Source organism: Perognathus longimembris, chromosome 12 (genome assembly GCF_023159225.1).
Source record: "Perognathus longimembris pacificus isolate PPM17 chromosome 12, ASM2315922v1, whole genome shotgun sequence".
Lineage (NCBI taxonomy): Eukaryota > Metazoa > Chordata > Mammalia > Rodentia > Heteromyidae > Perognathus > Perognathus longimembris.
The window spans coordinates 31,234,147-31,255,277 of NC_063172.1; the positions used below are offsets into that span (position 1 = coordinate 31,234,147).

The 21,131-nt window shown below is 37.8% G+C and overlaps 1 protein-coding gene across 3 annotated transcripts in view; it reads right to left on the bottom strand.

Moving 5' to 3' along the window:
• Nucleotides 1-21,131, bottom strand: part of Cpq (carboxypeptidase Q) — a 314,855-nt gene that overhangs the window by 226,686 nt on the left and 67,038 nt on the right. For all 3 annotated transcript variants that reach the window (XM_048358927.1, XM_048358926.1, XM_048358928.1), the window contains exon 3: nucleotides 8,793-9,000. In XM_048358927.1, the coding sequence (XP_048214884.1) occupies nucleotides 8,793-9,000 (208 nt within the window). The remainder of the gene's footprint in view (nucleotides 1-8,792; nucleotides 9,001-21,131) is intronic.

The following is a 21,131-nucleotide window of genomic DNA, read 5'->3' on the forward strand; positions in this document are numbered from 1 at the left end:
AGTTTCTTAACTGTTCCTTTCTGTGGCTCATGTCATATATTTTTCATAAATTCTGCTGTTTGCCCAGGACATCTCATGACAAATCTCTTGTCCACTTATTCAGTTCCTCATATCCCTCATCTTTCAGTACTCAGCTTCCATGATGACTCAGATTCAGTTATTCTTTTCAGTGTATCCTGTATTCTTGATGGTTATGTTCACTTCACCCACAACTTAATGGCTTGAAACAAATTTCATGTACCTTATACAGTTTTGTGGATCAAGAATGTGGGAGTTGGGGGCTGGGGATATGGCCTAGTGGCAAGAGTGCTTGCCTTGTATACATGAGGCCCTGGGTTCAATTCCCCAGCACCACATATACAGGAAATGGCCAGAAGTGGTGCTGTGGCTCAAGTGGCAGAGTGCTAGCCTTGAGCAAAAAGAAGCCAGGGACAGTGCTCAGGCCCTGAGTCCAAGCCCCAGGACTGGCCAAAAAAAAAAAAAAAAGAATGTGGGAGTCATTTTCCAGGATGATTCTGGTCCAGGGCCTCTGTCAAGATTGTGGACAAGACATGAGCCAGGGCTGTAGTCATCAGGAGGCTGGGTTTGAACTGTTGGATTTACTTGTTGCCTGGTTTGTCCTTCTTGATAGTGGAAGACCTCAGTTCCTTATCTTGTGGACCTTTCCATGAGGCTGACTGAGTATCCTTGTGAAGATGTGCAGGGCTTCACCCACAAGCAAGTGATCCAAGACACAGAACACAGAGGAAGCCATACTGTTTTTCTGGCCACATTGCCTCTTACATTCTAATCTTGGCCATCACATTCCATCACTTCTGCCACCTTTTATTCATTACAAGTAAGTTACTAAGTTCAGTTCACATGTAGGAGAAAGGAATTAGTTCGCATGTAGGAGAAAGGAATTTCAAAAGGAGATTAAAAAACCTGTGGGTAAATATTTAAAAAAACACCAACATGTTCTTACTGCATCATTATGTTACAGTTATTTATTACTTATGTGTTTTCATTCGGAGAGTTGTACCAGTATCCTCAAAGCATTATTTTAAACTGTAGCTACAATGTCAAAGAGGATTCATATTATATATAATCTTTCCCTTTAGGGGTGTGACATGTCAGTTAGCCACATTATTTAACCTCTCCAAATCTCAACTCATTCATCTTTAGAGGGGGAGTTGTCAAAACAAGCCCTGTTGTTGGGTGCCAGTGGCTTACATATGTAATCCTAGCTACTCAGGAAGTTGAGATTTGAGTGTCATGGTTCAAAGCTACCCTCAGCAGGAAAGTACAAGAGACTCTTCTCTCCAATACTTAATAGAAAATGCTGGAAGCAGAATTATTGCTCAAGTGGTAGAGCAAAACAACTAAGGGACAATTATGACCCTAAGTTCAAACCCCAGGACAAGCACCATCTCAAAACCAAAACAAACCAAACAAAAAACCAGCCCTGTGGTGGTGGTCAAGTAGGAATTACTTGGTACAAGATAAGAGCAAATTAGAAAGTATTACCTACATCTGTCAGTACTGGACCAACAGACTGCAGGGCTGCAAAGCTTGCGTCTGTGCTCTAGACTCTGAGTTGCAGATTCGGTTGCACACTTTACTCACCAGCTAATAGGCAAGGACTTTTCCCGCCTCCTCTCTGTCCCAGAATTTTTTCCATACTTACAGTGACTTGTATCTAGTAAGTATCCAATAGGAATTTATTGCATTTATTACTATTGGTTCTGATAGTTTTTTGCATTTTTCTTTCATCAAGAATAAGCCAGGAAACTTTCTAAGCAGCAATATTTCCCAGATGAGAAGAGCAAGGTACTTCAGATGAATTGTTAGAAACATAGGTTATGAGACAGGACAGATGTGAATCTAAATCCCAGCTCCACAAACTCAAATACTCTGGGAACTCTGAGATCTCTCTAAGCCTTATTTTCCTTATCTGTTAGGACAGTGGCACTGCTTGTTTGAAAAAGTCGTGGTGAAGACTAGAAGGGATAGTACGTGAGAAGCAACTATTTTACTGCCTGTCATGTAGTAAGAGCTCTAGACATGTGTATTTTCCTTCATCTTGTAAATATGATTGTTACCCAGTTGCCTCATCATTAGTAAGAGCTAGGCATTGAAACCTAAGAAGTTTCGAGTGCAAGTCCCACTCTGGACACTAGGGTACCAGAAAAGAAGAATCTCCAAGGTTTGTGTTGCCTACCTGGGTTGCTATCTATCTAAACCAGCCTGTCTGGCTTGAGCTATTCTCATTTGCTGTCTTTATGAGCCCAGAGCCGTGCACAGCTATAAGCACATTTCAGAAATTAGAAAAAATAAACAGTGAAATGTCTCATGCTCGCTACACATGTATTTTCCCTCCCAGGATTTAGGTTGGCAGGTTCTCATCCATTTAAAAAAAAAAGTTTACAATACTAAAGCAACAAAAAAAGGATACATTTGCCAGCTGAAAGCCCTTTAGCAGCCCCCCGCCCTTCAACTTTCCAATTCAAGGATAAGATGTGAACAAATGTTCCAACCAATACATTCATGAAAGATTTAATAATTACTTTGCTTATGAAAGTTTAAATAGCTGTTTAAGTTAGTGAAAAGGCTCCCACCCAGGAAGAATAACCTGCTGTACTCACTAAGGTTTTACAAATCATCAGATTCCATATTCAGATGGAAGGCAAAGACATTTGCTGCCCAGCCTTGAACTATTCAATTATGTATGGAATGAATTTGTCCAGCAGGTCAATCAGGCTTTGTTTACTCCTCCAACAAGGGTCTTGACAGCATCAACATTAAAGCCATTTCCAAAGGGACTGCTAAGCTTTTCAATTATTTATTTTTAAAAACATATATACATGAAAATAGGCCAGGACTTGTCCTCTAGGTTATTCTACTGTGTGACTGTGTGAAAACAAGGTTCATTGTTGAATGGATTTAGAAATTATAGAAAATTGCAACATATTACTTAAAGAAAGAATTATATTTACTCTTGGGGTCTTCATATCGATTGTTTCCTCTGCTTGGAATACACACCCCTACCCCCCAACCCGATATCATAACCATTAGCACGGCTGACTTTTACTCATTCCGTAGGCAGAAACTTAGCCAGCATCCTTAGCTAGGATGCTGATCCTGAGGTGAGCCCCGTGGATCCACTGCAGGTGTTTGTTTAATGGTTTGTCTACCATGCTACCTCAAGTTCTGTGAGTATAGTTTGACTTTCCCAGTATATAGCTGGAGCTTATCAAATTCCTGTGGAATTAATAACCATTCACCTAGTCATCTAATCTGTACCGCTCCTTTGGTTTTCTTCTCCTACATGCCAATTTTATGTCTTGGGTATTTCCTAACTCCTTCTCTTTTCTACAACTTCAACTACTTCAGCTCGGGACTTACCAACTCCAGGATGGGATTTTCATTCTTACTTGCTCATATATACACAGTGGCCCAGATAAAGTAAGGTACAACTGCACTGCTATAACCTTTCAGTGACTCTCTGCTGTTTACAGGATAAAACCTCAGCCTGTCACGTGGCTTCCAGGCCCACTGCTCCTGTGAAGGTGACCATTCTACTCCACAACTCCTTGCTTTTGCATGAATGCTAATGTTTATACTCAGAAAGTCAAAATGACTTTCCAACAAAACACGAGAGGGAGGTCTTGAATTCTACAGACTAAACACAGAGTTACACTTCCCACAGAATGCTGTTGCTATAACTCTAGTGCTCGCCCCATACCAGACACTCAATAATTGTGTGTTGAATCTATGAATATCTTGAAAACCAGAATATAAAAGTACAAACCTACCCGTGGATCTCACACCTCTATCCCTACTGTTTCTCAAGGTATGTTTCATGTTAAGATGTTCTATAAAGGGTGCTACAGTGCACCCTTATAAGCTCAGCTACTGAGAAAGGTGGAAACCAGGAGGATTGTGGTTTGAGGCCAATTCATCTCAGTCAACAACATAGGTATGGTGATGTAAATCTGTGATCTCAGTTTCTGAGAGGCACAGATAGGAGAATTGGAGCCTCAGTTTTGCCAAAAATGAAAAAAAATGCAAGACTCTATCTGAAAAATAAGTAAAGGAAAAGGCTGGAGATGGGGCTCAAGTGATAGAGTGTCTAGCAAGAGAGTTCAAACCCTAGCACGCCCCCCCCCCCAATTAAAGCTTTAAGAAATTCCACTGAGAAACATTTAACTTTTTGAATAAAAGTTCTAACTGATTTGAACATAAAATTTAAAAATAATATCCCAAAGGCTGTGAAATAATTCCCTACTTCAACACCAGTTTTAGGAAGGGCTCTCACTATATCCTATCATCTTATGATGCATGTAGTCTATTATCCATTGATTGTTAAATTTATTCTCAAGTATTTTTAAATAATGGGACTTTCGGACTGTCAACGGCCTCTGGCTTCTCTAGACAATATTCTTAATTCTATAGGTGAAAGATTAACTGGCCCAATGTCACTCACCTTTGTTTACAACACAAATTAGGCCAGAAATTGAGCCTCATAATATCTGCCCTGTTTTTGTTCTAATATTCTACATCAATAACTGTCAATCTGGAGTGATTGTTTTTGCTGTAGACATTTTTTGATGGCCAAGACTTCAGAAAATAGGGGTTAGGGTTGAGGTGGGGTCCATACTGGTGGGTCAGGGCCAGACATACTGCTAAGCATCTAACAATTCCCACAACAGCCCCTCAACTAACAACCATCTGATCCAAAGAGTCAACAGTGACAATTTGAGATATCCTGTGCCACATTGTTAAAAGATAAAGGAAAAAAAGTGTGAAGGAGGGTAGATGAATGAAAGGGAAGGGGGATGAAGTCATAAAATCCGAAGCAAAATCTACAAAATTAAGAAAATGGAGGGAAGGCATAGGGTTGGGAGTGATTGGAGTTAATGAAGAAAGGGACAGTGTTGATCAAGATGCATTATATTCATAACTGTTTTGTTGAATGGCAATTCTTAGTACAACTACTTAAAGATATTGTATTTTTCTTAAAGTGTTCAGATGACAAAGTAAAATTACCAACTGGATGAAGGTGGCTCACACTTGTAATCCCAGCTACTTGGATGGCTAAGGTCAGGAGAATCAAAATTTAAAGCCAAACTGAAAATACGTGAGAATCCCCATCTCAACCACTAGCTGGGCACAGTGGTATGTGACTGTCCTCTGAGCTGTATGAGAGGCTAAGGATGGAGTGATTGTGGTTCTAGACCAGCCCAGGCAAAAAAAGTTCATTTCAGTGGAATATGAAAAAAAAAATCAACATCACTGATCATCAGAGAAATGGCCAAAAAGGAAGGCGTAGAGCTATCATTTTGATGTTTCCCATCAGGCTTTGCAGTACTGTATTATATTAGAAAAAATAGCAGCATTTGAAACCAAATCAGTTCTTTGAATCCAGGAAAATAACTGTTATAAGGAAAAGTCACGTATTAAAAATATTCCCTCATCCAAGCTCTATCAAAGTGAATTTCAATACTCACCCTCTCCCCAACCCCCAAAAAATCTAAAACACTTTTCTTTTCATAAAATCCCCACAGAAGAATTCTTGAATATATTAACATTTTAAAAATATTGCATTTCCTAAGCAAATCTCAGAATAAGACCTAGGAAATCATTGAGGATCAAAAGAAAGGGGCCAGCCCCAAGAGTCAACATTTGTGAATCTCTACTGGTGAAAGAAGTTCTTTGACAGGTACAGCCAAAGTCAAACTTAAGATCAGTTTATCTCCTGGTCAGCTTGATTTGTACAATTCTCCTATTATCTGTTCACTTGTTTATTATCTGTTGACTTTTTGTTAGTGCAGAAAATTATGGAAGCCTCACAGCCAGAAAGGCTAATATCAGAGCAGGCTCTGTCCTGCATGGAGTGGCTGACAGTGAGTACCCACGAGGCAGCCTTAGTTCTCCAAGAAAACAGTTCTCCAAAGAGTACTTTTGCTCAGTTTTCCCCCAGTTTAATGTATTGTTTGTAGGTAGGCTGTAATCATTGAAAATGTTAACTTACACTAAAGAAAATATCTTATTTTTCTGCTACTGTCTTTTGTCCATATGAGTCTGGTATTTCAAAATACCATGGCTTCTTTGTGGGGAAACTGTTCTTCTTCTGCCTTTAACATCTTGGTAACAAGGTATTTATGACCAACTCTTGAGATGCGAGGCAAAACTATGGCAGAGGTAAAACTATAACCTGAAGTTCTAAGGTCTCTCTAACTCATCCACCCATCTGGGGAAAGTGCCTCAAGACAGAAATCAGAGTGCTTAAAATTCTGCAGTTACCAAGCCAGTAATTCTACCCCTAAGTATCTATCTACCCAAGGTAAGGTGGTGTAGCCCTACTGAAAGACAGGGATAAGAATGTTCACAGAAGCTTTATTCATCATAAAACCAGAAATCAGCAAGTGTGCACCTACTGCAGAATAGACAGGCGCACTGGTGTATTCATAGAATCAAATATTATCCAGGGATATAAAGGAAGAGACAAAGTGATAGGACATGGATAAATCTCAAAAGCACTATGTTAAGTGACAAAAGGGAAAGATGGAAGATTCTTACATATGAAGTTCTAGAAGAGATGAAACCATAGGTCCAGACAGAATGTCAAGGGATGCTAGTGAGGAGATGAGAAGAGGAACAGATGACTGGCAAAGGGGCCCAAGAGAAATGTGGGATGATGGAAACATTATTATGAATGCAGCCACAATTACATTTTCAAAACTTTCTGAACTATACAGTTAATTTGGAAATTTATGTTATGAAAATGTTGCCTCAATAAAACTGATTTTTTTTGTTCCATTCCTGGGGCTTGAACTCAGGACGTGAGCTCTATCCCTAAGCTTCTTTCCTGAGCTACATTATCCCTTCCAGCTTTTTCTGAGTAGTTTATCAGAGATAAGAGTCACATGGGATTTCCTGCCCGTGCTGCTTCCAACCATGATCTTCAGATCTCAGCCTCCTAAGTAGCTAGGATTACAGGTGTGAGCCACCAGCACTGGCTATCAGACTGATTTTTTTTAACATAATAACAGGAAATGGAGCTGTGGCTTAAGTGGCATTGCACTAGCTTTGAACACAAAAGCTCAGGTACAGCATTCAGGCCTTGAGTTCAAGCCCTAGAACGGGCACTGCATAATAAATAAATATAAACAAGAACAAATTCAGAAAGGCTTGGAACAGGTTCTAGCTGTCCCCCGTTGAGGATTTTGGCCTTTAAGATGCCAGCAGAAAACAGGACTACCTGAGCCCTCTGGCTCTCCAGAACCTAGAATCAGCCTGCTCACCCAGACAGCTGACAAGTACATAGTCCTACATTACTGTGTACCAATTCGGGAAACAGCTTCAAGGGAAACAGTGGCTTCAAGGAGCTTCATTTCTTGGCTGTTCTATTGTTATCAGTTCCAAAAGGGGTAAAAAAAAAATGGGCTTAATTTTTTCTATCATAGTTTGTACATGGTGATCTGACTCCTATGGACTGCTAGGATCTTGCTTTGGGGTCAGCCCTGTGGCCATAAGCCTGTGGTTGGTTATACCTGGGTCCTGGAAGCAGATGACTGGTAAGAAAAGGTCCCTGAACTCAAAAACAAATCTTCTTCTACCGAAGCCCAGGGGAAGTGCTGCCTCTAGACCTGGGCAGAACTCTTGTCCCTCCATCACCAAACATACCACTGCCCACAGTTCCTTCATCCTACCAATCACTGTCAAAATACACATCTGAAAGTTCTGCCTAAGTTGTATTTTTAGAATTCCAATTAAATACTGATAATGAAGACTGATACAGAACAGTTAAAAAAAACAACACCAAAAAACCCTGTGTTTTTGCACAATGGAAGTGATATGAAATAAACATAGACTCAGGACGCACCCACAAGGTACTGAGCATTGCTAGACTACTTGTGTACAGTGTCTCATCAGTCCACACATCTAGTCCTTCTGTTAGTGAATCATACCTTCACACATGTGAGTTACATGTCCCTGTATTTGCATAAGTCCTCAACAACTTAAAGAGTGAATGACTAGATTAGGTTATAATACTTGGCTACTGTAGAGACTGTATCTACCCCCAAGGCTATCTTAACACACACACACACACACACACACACACACACACACACACACACACCTAGAAGCTGCATGTAAGTTAAGTTGTAGATTAAGTTGCCACCATCCTGTAAGCAGGTTCCTTTCTAGCTGTGCAAACCCAGACAAGCAAGTTTTTCTCTAGGTTAGTTTCTTTGTCCATGAAAATGAAGAAAACAGACCCTACACTATTGAGCTTTGAAAGGATTAAATAACGTAATTCAAACTAATGTGATCTTAGCCAAGCTGGTTTTAAATATAAGAAATTCATGCTACTCTCAACTGTTCAGCGTTTGAATGTCCACAGAACAGATCCCACTCTCTTTTCAATTAGTCCTTCCTTTTTCAATGTAATAAAACTTTTTACTTTCATTTTTATTGTCAGTACTGGGACTTGAACTCAGGACACTTCACTCTTTCCCTTTTACTCGTAGCTGGCACTCCACTACTTGAGCCACACCTCCGCTTGCAGATTTTTGCTGGTTATTTGATAAGATTCTAGTGGATTAATATGCCTGGGTTGGTTTTGAACCATGATTCTCAGATCTTAGCCTTTGTAGAAGCTAGGATTACAGATGTGAGCCACCAGCACCCAGCTGGGAACATGTTAGTGAATCCATGAGGAACACCTCCAATGTACTCAGTTGTTTCTTTCCCAAGCTTGACCAGAACACCCTATTTCTAGACAGCTTACGCCCTCCTTCACTCACCTGCTCTGGATACTTGTTCCCAGTGATCTCTGCTAAAGTATTGAAGGAAACCGTATCTGGGTAAGTCTTTGCTCCCATCTTCAGCTGAATGACAATTGTTTTTCCATGGGAAGCCAATCTCATTAGCATTTCTGCATCTTCCACTGTGATACAGGCGGTGGGGATCTTGGGCACATCTTCCTGGTATTCTTGATTACCTGTGTGAGGACTTAGGAAGAAAAGCCTCCAGGTTAGCTTGAATGTGAAAATGGACCCAAAGCCCCTGTAGAGTGATATTTGACATTCAATGACCTTTGCATAAGAGGAGTTGGAATGGTGGGCAGTATCCACCTGCTTTTTGTTTTACTTTGAAAAATCACCTTTAAGTTCAATTTGATAATGATCTGATTTTTTGATTGTTTGGAGCTGAACATGGTTATAAACACTGAAGAACATTAATAGTGACATAAAGACTAGGAAGTGAACTCATGTGTTCAGAGAGACAGGGGCTCCTGAAGTCCATCAGGGGCCAAGCTAGAAGATCCACATAGCACTCTGGTAGATTTTCTTCCAGAAGATCCTGGAAGAAAACTGACCTAGACATCATTCGCTCTCTGGTCACTACTCACTAGTACTGGGTTTTTCTTTTTCTTATCCCAAATCAGAGATCCAAGCACATAGCTTATATCAATGGTAGCATGTGTTATAGGTAAATGTCAGAACAATGTCTGGGGAGATATTTGAGCTCTTATGAAGATAATGCTGAGTAAAGAAAAAAAATTATTATTATTGGAGCACTAAAGGAGTAATGGTACGCACACTGGTCAAACTTATGGCTAATTTCTGTATTTTTTGTAACATTACAAGCAATATGTATATTGAAACTTCTACCAAGCTATTGTTTTTTAAACCTCTGGATCTGATAATGAAGTTTACTGAAATCATTTTTCTGGGCTAGAGCTATGGATAGATGGTAGATTGCATGCCTAATGAATGCCAGGTCCCAGTTCAAACTTCAATCCTGGCAAAGAAAGAATAATTTTCTAATTATTCAACATTCAAATGCCACTCATTCATTCAAGATTTAAAATGTCCTTTCTGTTACCACCTGTGATGTAGCTCCAGACCCTTGCTAAACATGTGTCTCCTAAAACCACAACCAAACAGCATTGGCCTCCATGTGTATAACATAACCTATTAGTCTGTTTTCAGGTTGCTATGGTTGGAATATGAACTATCCCTGGAAGGCCTTCATCTTTTGGGTGAGGGGAATTTTGAGGTAGGGCCTAGCTGGAGAAAGTAGGTCACCATGTCTGCTGTGGTTCCTTCCTGTCTACCTCTCCTGGCCATTACCAGGTGTACATGAATGAATACTTCCTCATCACAATGTCTGCCTTGTCATAGCCCTGCTGTCTCTGAAACCATGATTCCTTCCTCCTTTAAGTTCCTGTGTCAAGTATTTTATCACAGCATCAAAAAACTGACATACCCATTTTCCATCAAAATAAAAAAATAAATCCTCCACTATAGAATTATTATGTTTTCCTATTTCCCTAGCCATTCAGCCACAAGATATTTCAGTCTTACAGATAATTGCTTAGTATGTCTAGCAGTGACTCCAATCTCCACATGCATGGACACAATGCTCCAGTTTTATCCACAACTACATTCTTAGTGTAATGGTATTGTTCTGACCATATTCAAGGAAATATTTATGTAGAGAAACTGTATAGAAGAATGGTTTAGAACAGAGGTTACCTGGATTCAAATCCATGCTATGTTATTTGTTGCTAATTGTTTTGCACAAGTTACTAACATCTATGTTTCAAGAGTTTGTTCCAAGCTGGGAGCCAGTAGTTCTGTAATTCTAGCTATTAAGGAGGGCAGGATCTCAGGAATAGAGTTTAAAGTCAGCCTGGACAAGAAAGTCTGTGAGATTCTGCTCTCCATTTAATCACCAAGAAGCTGGAAGTGGATCTGTGGCTAAACTGGAAGGGCACTAATCTTGAGCAAAGAAACAGTGCTGAGGCCCTGAGTTCAAGTCCTAGTACAAACATACAAACAAAGGTTTCTTTTATATAAGTGAATAAAAATATTGCTTATTTCATAGGGCGATTTTTCAGATGCAATTAATTTCTTTGAGTAAAAAAATTAGTAAATGCTAAATATCTATTTGCTTTACTTCCCTATTATACCTTCAGAGACTGTATAATCTCAAGTCATTAATACCATCTTAGTTTATCTACCAGGGTCCATTTTTGAAATATTGTCTGTAAGTTTTTATTATTCATCAAAAGAGAGACAAAGACTTATAAACTCAGAACTGAGAATACAGAGACCTGGAGTCTGAATCTTTGCTATGGGATGAATGTGATCCACTCTCACTTCTGGTTCAGGCTGTTGAAGTCACTTAACCTAAGTTGAATCCTGACTCCAGCATTCTCTCCCTGCCTGACATCCAAGAAACTTACAGTGGTCTCCTCATCTGCAAAGCAGGGATAACTTTAGCATTAGCCTCAATGTTGCTAAGACATCAAGACAGTGTTTGGCACACAGTAACTTACTTAGTAAACATTAGCTGTTGTTATTTCTTCAGTGCTAACTTTTCCCACTGCACTGGTGAAGTGATTAATGAATTTGAAAATTTCTTTGCGACATGAAGGAAGACAATCTAAATATTTATTATCCATATTACATTATGTAATGTCTGGGAATCAACAAGCTCTCCTTGTTCTCAGATGCTCCTACCCAAGAAGAGGTCAGGATACCACTCCTTAATAGGCTCTTATGAGTACTCTTTATAGACAAATTTGTACTAACAAGTTTAAGCGTTCATAAAGCAAAGCCAATGTGCAGTTATGCACCCATGACTCTTCTGGGAGAAATAACACTAAAAGGTATCCTCTAGAATGGTTCTTAATCCAAAATATAAAAACTTTAAAATTTGTTTCTGCAGCTAAACTGATGAGGGAAAAACCATCACTGTTAACAGGAGGCAAAATAAAGACCCCATGTTTGTACCTAGAATCCTGTATTTCTTTTACTGTGCTTCTACTGTCTTAAAGGGAACACACATCATAACCACTGTCTTCCTGCCTCCACTTATAAGTCCCCATCTACAATTTAACAGTAGCAAAGGGTAGACTACAAAGAAATCCATAAAACGATCAGAGAAAGAGCAGTTAAGTATTAATACTAATTATTTGTAAACTCTTCTGTAAGACAGAAGTGGAAAGAACATTTCCCAATATCTTTCACAAGGACTCTAAGAATTACATTGAAATTAGAAGATATTTGAGAGGGGGGTAGGGGTTGGGACAAAGGCAGGAAATTATGAAAAGGGGTGACATTGATCAAGATGCATTGTATTCATAAACTGACAGGTTGAATTGAAAATTTTTTGCTCAACTACTTAAAGATAATATACTTTACTTTAATTCAGACAAGGTACCTGAAGAAAATGCAAGTAAAAAATCAATGTCTTATAAATATAAATGAAAAACACTTTGACAAAATACAGCAAATAGAACCAGTTTAAAAAAAAAGATGAAAAAGGTTACATATTATGACCAAATTATACTATTTCAGAAATACAAGGTTAGTTTGTCATGCAAAAATCAAACAATACTAACAAAATATAATATAATACGGGACAAAAGCTTGTGATTAATTTAATAGATGTAGTAAAGCATGTGAAAAAAATCTAACATCCTTTCATGATGAAAACATTAATCAAACTAAAGGGAGGTAACTTCCTTGGACATTATTATACTAAATGGTAAAAGACAGGAAGCTTTTCCTCAAGATTAGAAAGAAGAAAAGGATTTCTGCTCTCTTTACTTCAACTCTAAATTGTACTAGAGATTCTAGACAGAAATTAAACAAGAAAAAGAAAATTACTCCAGTTGAAAAGAAAGATATGAAACTATCCCAATTTATAGATGACATGATCTTGTATATGGAAAATCTCAATCTACAAACATTTTAATGAATTAGTAAACTCAACAAGGTTGTAGAATAAAAAATCAGTATACAAAAATAAGTTGTACAAGCCAGGAACTAGTGGCTCACATCTGTAATCTTAGCTACTCAGGAGCCTGACATCTGGGGATGGCAGTTCAAAGCCAGCCCAAGAAGGAAAGTCTGTAAGAGTCTTCCCTCTAATTAACCACCGTAAAAGTGGAAGTGGGCCTGTGGCTCAAAGTGCTAAAGTGCTAGCCTTGAGCAAAAGAGTTCTGGGGCAGTGCCCAGGCCTTAAGTGTAAGCCCCACAATCAATAAAAAAAAATGTTCAGTGATATGAAAACATTAGTCAGATTTATGTTACTATGTCAAAATGCTTGAAGCAGCTAGCTTTACATATAATATACATACTATATATTACACATAATGTAATATATAAGTATAAAATAAATGTAATACATATAGATATGTATATAAAGTTATATATGTATACAATTTATTTGGTCATAGTTTTGGAGCTTCAGGGGTATGACACATTTTGGCTTATTTCTGATGAATACCTGCTGATAAACTGCAAATGTGTAGCAAGTATTGGAACCACCAAATGATTTCACCTTAAACCAAGAGCAGGGAGAATAGGAGGGGGCCAAGCTAGCTGTTTTTATAATAACCCTCTCAGAGAAACTACCAGAAGGGACATATACAAAATATATCATGCCCCAATGATAAAAGTATCTCTCGCTATTCCTTCGCATCACCCACCTCAAAGCAGGACTAAGGACCAAGTTTCCTTCACGCGAACCTCTGGGGGACACAAGGAGCAGTGTATCATACAATAGCAACTCACTAGCAAAGAGAAATCCGACAATTGAGTAAGCAATGCCATGAACAATAGCATCAAAAACAAGAAAGTAAATTTAACAAAAGAAAAATAAGCTTGTATATTGGGAACTAAAAATTGTTTGAATAAATAAAAAGTCCAAACAAGCAGAACAATGTCTTATGTTTATAGCTTGAAAGCTTTGTGATGGCTCAACTGGCAAAAATTCCAACACCTATCTGCAGATTTGATGCAGTTTCCACCAAAATTTTAGCTGCATTTTGTTGAAGACACTGACAAGCAAATGCTAAAATTCATGCAGAAAATAAAAAAATACAAAATAACTAATGAAGATTTGAAAAAACTTGGAGAACTCAGACTTCCACATTACCACTGATCTATAGCAACCAGACAGCATACTAGTGGTATAAGAAAATTAGATAAATGAATGTAAAATCATTCAAAGTTCACGCTTCAAAATATGCCCTTATAGGGATGGCCAAATTATTCTGAAAAAGAATATCAAGATAATTCAATGGGGAAGAAAAATATTTTCAACAAATGGTACTTGGCCAACCCAATAGCCATCATCAAAAAAGAAAATTATACCTCTACATTACACCATGTTCAAAAATTAATTCACAGTAAACTATGAACTAACATGTAATAGTTAAAACTATCAAATAGCATGAAATGTCCAGAACAGACAAATCTATAGAGATAGAAAGTAAAAGACAGTTGTGGATGAGATGGTGAGTGAATACTAATGGGTATGGGATTTCTTTGAAGCATATGGCAATGTTCTAAAATTAGATCCTAATGATGGTTGCACAACTCTAAAGACCTCAAAATTGTGCAAGTTCGAAGCAAATTTTATGATGGGCCAATTATATCCAAAGTAAAATTCTATTTTAGAAGTCAAAATAAGAGGGTTAAGGTTCCAGATTTTAAAGGAGAAGATCATGGCTTCTTCCTCATTCAAAACTCAGGTTTCTATACCTTGATGGTTTCCGTGGTCACAGGAAACTATATGCAAAATCCACCTGAGCTAGAGGGGAAGGGAAGCAATCAAGACCTTAAGTGAGTTTATAAAATTTTGCTTTCTTATGCATCTTCCTAAAAGTGAGATCATTTTAAGCCAGCTGAATATCCACATGAAATACATGCAGTGTTTCAGCAAATACGTTTGAAATGTCTCACTTGATTACCACACATCACTTAACTAATGCCATTCATGTCTGACTAGCTCCTCTTAAAGGGACATTCTTTAAAAGAGAATTATGTTTCAGAGTATTTCAAGATCTACAAGACTCAATCCAATACATGAAAGTTGGGTGTCTGCTTATCTGTTCAATATCCATCAAGAGGACAACAGTGTATATCTATGAGGAATATGAGGTTTTGTCTGGGCAGAGATTACATAAAATATATTCAAATAAAATAAAACCTATTCACAGTAGCCTTAGAATATTTCCAAAAGAGAGAATGTGGAGGTGGGAATGGTTGTGAAGACTTTGGTCTCTATTGTTTTTCACTTCTTTGTAAGAAACATTACAAGAGTACTGGGAGTACTTATTCCGTTTAATGGAAAGATTTTGTTTTGTGGTTGTTGTTTTTGTTTTTTACTCAAAACTCAACTTGAAAAAACCTTCTCTCTTGGAAAAATTATGTGACTTATTTTCTTTAATCTAGCACTTAAAAGTAAATTTATCTCAGACTTCTAAACTGTCATTAACAAGAGTGAATTCACTTCAGACTTTTGTCATTAGCAACACAAACAGCAAAAGAAAACAACAGCAAAAAAAAAACAACCTCTACAACATCATAAAAAGCAAACACTAAGAGATTCCCAACTCTTACAAGTAATATGAAGAATAGAGAAAAGAAGAAGAAGGGAAAAGAGAGGAAGACAGGGAGGGGAGGCAATGGAGTGAACTATTCAGGATAGTGAAAGCAGTACTATGAATCCCATTCCTATCACATTTAAAATTCAATTGAAAAGGCAAGAAAAGTCAAATTCTTGAATTCTATTCTACAGGAATGACAGAAACCACAGGAACAAAACTCAACCAACCAGTTTAATGTGCTAGGTTCATAAGACAATCACAAATTCAAAGCCAGAGAGATTTAACATCTTCAAAAACAGAGGAATATAGCCAGCCCCCACCCCCCACCCCAAAATGGGAAGGGAAGATGGTCAAGGAAATAAAACTATTTAATAATACCCACAGCATTTTGGCTTTTTTCCTCTACAACACAAAGGAAGAGTCAAAGATGGAATAAGTAAATAAATACAAAAATGTTAGCTGAGTACCCGTGGCTCACCCCTGAAATCTACTCAGGAGGCTGAGATCTGAGGATCATGGTTCAAAATCAGCCCAGGCAGGAAAGTCCATGAGATTTTCCATGTTAGTCCATGAGATTTCACCAGTTAGCCACCAGAAAACCAGACTCAGTGCTGTGACTCAAAGTGGTAGAGCACTAGCCAAAGCTCAGGGACAGCGCCCAGGCTTAGTTCAAGCCCCATGACTGACCAAAAAAATTAAATACCTAAAATATTACACTTAAAATCTTATTGGTTAGAAGTACTGCATGGATATTATATTTTCTTATTATGTAGTTTGTAAACCAAACTTATACAAAATACATTAGTTTCCCCATTTCCTTTCTATATCAATTTTTGCTTACTTGTTTTATGATGTTAATTTTTTATTTTCTTCCCCAATATTTACCATTTTAAAAGATGTGTGATGTATGGCAATATTAAGCAAAATGAAGACTTGCCTTAGAATAAAAAATATTAGTTTGCATAATAAAGATAATGATAGGCCCTGGTGGCTCACACCAGTAGGACCTACTAATCAGGAGGCTGAGATCTAGAGGATGGAAGTCTGAAGTCAGCCCAGGCAGAAAAGTCTGCAAGAATCCATCTTCAAAATAATCAGCAAAACTGGAGGTATTAGAGTACCAGTAAGCAAGCCAACCAAGGGAGTTGGAGATTCTGCATTCTAGCCCCAGAAGCACAAAAAAAAGAAAGACATAGAGATAAAAAGAAAGGGGGGAGGGAGAGAGGGAGGAAGGGAGGGAGGGAGGGAGGGAGGGAGGGAGGAAGGAAGGAAGGGAGGAAGAAAGGAAGGAAGGAAGGAAGGAAGGAAGGAAGGAAGGAAGGAAGGAAGGAAGGAAGGAAGGAAGGGAAAAGAAAAAGGAGAGAACAACAGTGATAAAGCTATGGAAGGCCATAAGAATCTTCTGTTGTGTGTGGGTTGCAACTTTAGCTAAAAAAAAAAAAAAAATGTTCAATGTTATCAACTACAATTGTTCTCAACTTCAGCTTCCACAGAAAACCATTGCAAGCAATTAATTAGCCTGAAAGGTATTTAAGATCACCCTGATCACCGCTTTTTCACTCAAAAATCATTCAAAAATTTAATTATATTCCATAAATGCCTTCTCTTATTACCTTCAGCTCCAATATATTCCTGCTGCAATGGAACTGAACACTCCACTCATAGTGTATATGAGGCAGGTTAGAATTTTCAAGAATATGATATCTATGCTCTCTATTGAAATGGGAAACGTTTTGCAGTATTTCTTTCCTGAGATGAAAATACATCTAAAACAAAGTATCAGTTAAGTACCTAATGGGAAAGAAAAAACAGTAGAGTGATTTGTAAAATGCAGTTAACAAAATAACTACGCCTAAGAAATCTTACAAGACAGAGAAGAATTGTGGGTCAAACCAATTCATAAAATGCTGGTTCTGTTTTTTTGTTGGTTTTCTTTTGGATAAGGTCCCCGTTCCTGCCCAAGTGTATTCGTGATTGTGATCCACCCAGTTTGGGCTTTCTATGAAATTGTTGAGAGAGCAGACACACAGCTCTTTATCCATCTTCCCTCTCTTAAGATGGAGTCTCCTGGACTTTCCTGCCCAGTCTGGCTTGTAACCAGGATCCCCCAGGTCTCAGCCTGTCTCATGGCCTAGGCTGACAGGCATGTGCCAATGAATTGAGTTGTGGGTTGAGGGGAGGGTCTTATGACCACATGTCAGCAAGTATGAGGATTAAGGCATGGATGAGTAAGACATGGCTGAGATAGAATGAGTACCATTAATCAGGAACCCATGATTTATGTTAAGTATGATAAATAAACTCTATTTCCCTAAGCCATTGGGACAGTTAGTTTTGCATCAACTTGATTAGGCTACAGAGTACCCAGACTTTTGTCAAGGCAGTATGTCTGGGTGGATGCTTCTGGATGAGATTAGCATTTGAAATCAGCATCCTGAGTGAAGCTGTTTGCCCTCCACAATGTGAGTAGGCCTCATCAACTGATTGAAGACATGGATGGGATAAAAATGAAGCAACTCCTCTTGCTAGATCCATTAAGCTGAAACATTTTCACACTAGGCCTGACAGTAGCTCTATTCTTGGTTCCTAGGCCTTCAAGACTCAGATTAGAACTACACTATCAACTATCCTGAACTTGGAGCTTACTGGCAGGTCTTGAGACAGCCTCTGAAATTATATGAACCAGTTCTTTACAATGAATCTCCTTCTTTCTGTCACCTTGATTCTTATTTGGCAGCTCTTCCCCTACCATTCACTCTGTTTCTCCAGCAACCCTAATCTAGTTATCACTAGTCAAATTCTCTTATTTGCAGCCAGATACATTCTCAATATTTGCAGTGGCTGTAGCAGATATTAATACTACTGCATTATATGCTTGAAAACTATAAACATTAAAATCATCCTTTTTACAAATACATCAAATAAATTCAAAGACAAATTACTCCAATAAGCCATTAGATATCTAAATAAAAATAAAATCCAAGATTATGCAAACAGTGAGAAAATTGTACATATGTCCTATGTTAGTAATACTGTAATTTAGTTTGATCTTTCCAGTGAGATCTCACAATACATAAGAAAACCTACAAAGATTCTTATTTTTTGGTTCTGCTATTTTATTTTGGAGCTGTGTCATCAAAAAAGCAATAAGAAAAGAAAAGTGCACTAAGATATTTGCAGTATTTCTGTGTATAAAGGACTAATCTAGAAAAATAATCAAACAGGAACTTCAGACTTTTATGGCCTGAAATGACCAAAAGCAATATAGAGATCCATGCAGATTAAATTTTAGGTGAAAATATAAGAACTGAGCATATTATACACATGGAAAAGATTGGCCATAAAATTGCAGTGATGTAAACTAAGTTAACATTGACTTAGATCTTTGAAAAACTACAGTCATCCTGTGAAACTATAATCAGTATTACCAATAAACAGAATTAATTTCTTAGAGTATGTGCCTCAATTGACAAAAAAACGAACACAAAAGCCAGGAAGCAAAACTTAAGCTTTCATATTATGGATTAGAATCTTTGAAAGTTTTAACTCACAGGCAATGAGCACCTGTGGCAAATTATCAGAAAATTATCTGTTGATATTTTCTTTTCTTCTGCCATCGGTTGAATGGTAGAATTCTTGCGGCTAAATCCTTCTGCATTGCTGGCCCATCAATGTACCATCTAGGCAGAATTAGAAATCTAGTAATTTCTTGGTGACAATCACATCTGGGTTCAGGGACTCTTCCTAAAACATCTGGTAATGTTTTAGCTGCTTATTTGAGTTTGGGAACATCTTTTCTTCTAATCTTTGCAGAAGTCACATAGAAGAGCTCTGTCCCTCACAGTGATACACAGTTAATTTCGAAAAGATTGCTGGCACAGGTAAAATCCTATTTAAGTATTCAGTTATTTCAAAGGAAGAACAGTACAAACAGCAGCTGTATACGATTAGTAGTATACTTATACTTTTATGTCAATGAAATAAAAATGGATGGGTTTTGATTTAAAATTTTCCTTCCTTAGCTTTCTTTCTTTTGTTAGTTTTTCCTCCCTCTCCCTCTTTCCCTTCCTTCTTTCGTCCATTCTTTCTTTTTCTTTTCTGAGATAGGGATCACACTGCATTGTCCAACCTGGTCTCTAGCTCCTAGGTTTAAGTGATCCTTCTTAGTTTCCCCTGTAGCTGAGACTATACGCACACAGATATTTATGAATTTGTAAAGGCATAGTTTAATACCAGCATGTTTTCTTATTTCAAATATTGTAGTTAAATCTTTTACTCAAATATGTAATGAGTTTTGAAATTCTTCCCTCTTAAGAAAGAGTAACATTGTTGCTCTGTGTAGACAGAAAAAAAATCTAAAAAGTCTAGAAGCTACAAAATACCATGGAGATGTTAGACTTCCTGAAAGATCCATCCACACTCTAACTCAATTAATGATATAATAGCCCACATCGATGTGCCTGCCACTGTTCTGTTTTACATACATTAATTCATTCGCAGTATTACAATCCTACGAAATACTATTATTGTTCATATTCTTGAAAATTGAAACACAGGAGGGCCAAGCTCATAGTGGAAGTTGGACTTCCACTGGAAGTTGACAAAGACAGAATTAAGCCCTGGCAAACTGGCTGGAGTCATTCTCTGAGCCTGTTTGGAGTCTATTCCATGTCGCTATTTTCTACTCTAATAACAGTGGTGATGATAATTACTGCTACTAGCAACTGGAATAATTACTAGTTATTTACTCTGTGTTAGGTATATTAAACTAAGCAATATCACATACTACCTTATTTAATCTTCATATTAATAGGTTTCCAAACACTGATTTCTAAAGTGAAGTAAGAGAGTTCATAAACAGATGAAATGCCCTGAATAGAAAATGTGGATGGCTGAGACCAGGATTATTATTTTTTTTTTAATTTTTGTGCCATCACTGGGCTTGAACTCAGAGCATGGGCACTGGCCCTGAGCTTTTTTGCTTAAAGCTAGCACTTTACCATTTGAGCCATGACTCCACTTCTGGCTCTTTTGGTGCTTAATCAGAAATAAAGAGTTTCATGGACTTTTCCACTCAGACTGGCTTTGAACATCCATCCTCAGATCTCAGCCTCCTGAGTAGCTAGGATTACAGGTGTGCGCCACTTGCAGCAGCTTCAGAGTTTATTCTTTGTAGGTTTCAGGGTACCTAGTCAGGTTCTAAAGTACTTTTGAAACTTTTATATTACTCTTCATAGTCAAACTCAAAGAAAAAATATATTGCCATGTTAAAGATGTTAATTATGGGGGATTGGAATGTGGCTTAGTGGTAGAGTGCTTGCCTAGCATGCATAAGGCCCTGGGTTCAATTCCTCAGTACCACATAAATGCAATACAAAAATAATTTTTAAAAAGATATTAATTATGAGGCCTAAAAATTAACATGAAAAAATTTGATACAGTGAAAAATGCCAAGTATTGTATGATAAACAATATAAAGTTTTGTGCACAAAGAATAGAAGGACATAGAGGATAAAAGGAATATGTTGGTTAGCAGAAGAAATGACAGGATTTTTTTCTCTTGAGCTTGAAAGGAAAATCCAAATAGAGAAAGCTGAAGTCATAACAAGACTAAAGGCACCTACAATCATACTTTGGAGACTTAATTAGTGTTAGAAAAAATGGTTGGTCAAGTGTGATAATGCATGCCTATCATCCTAGCTAATACAGAGGCAGATATAGGATGATTTGC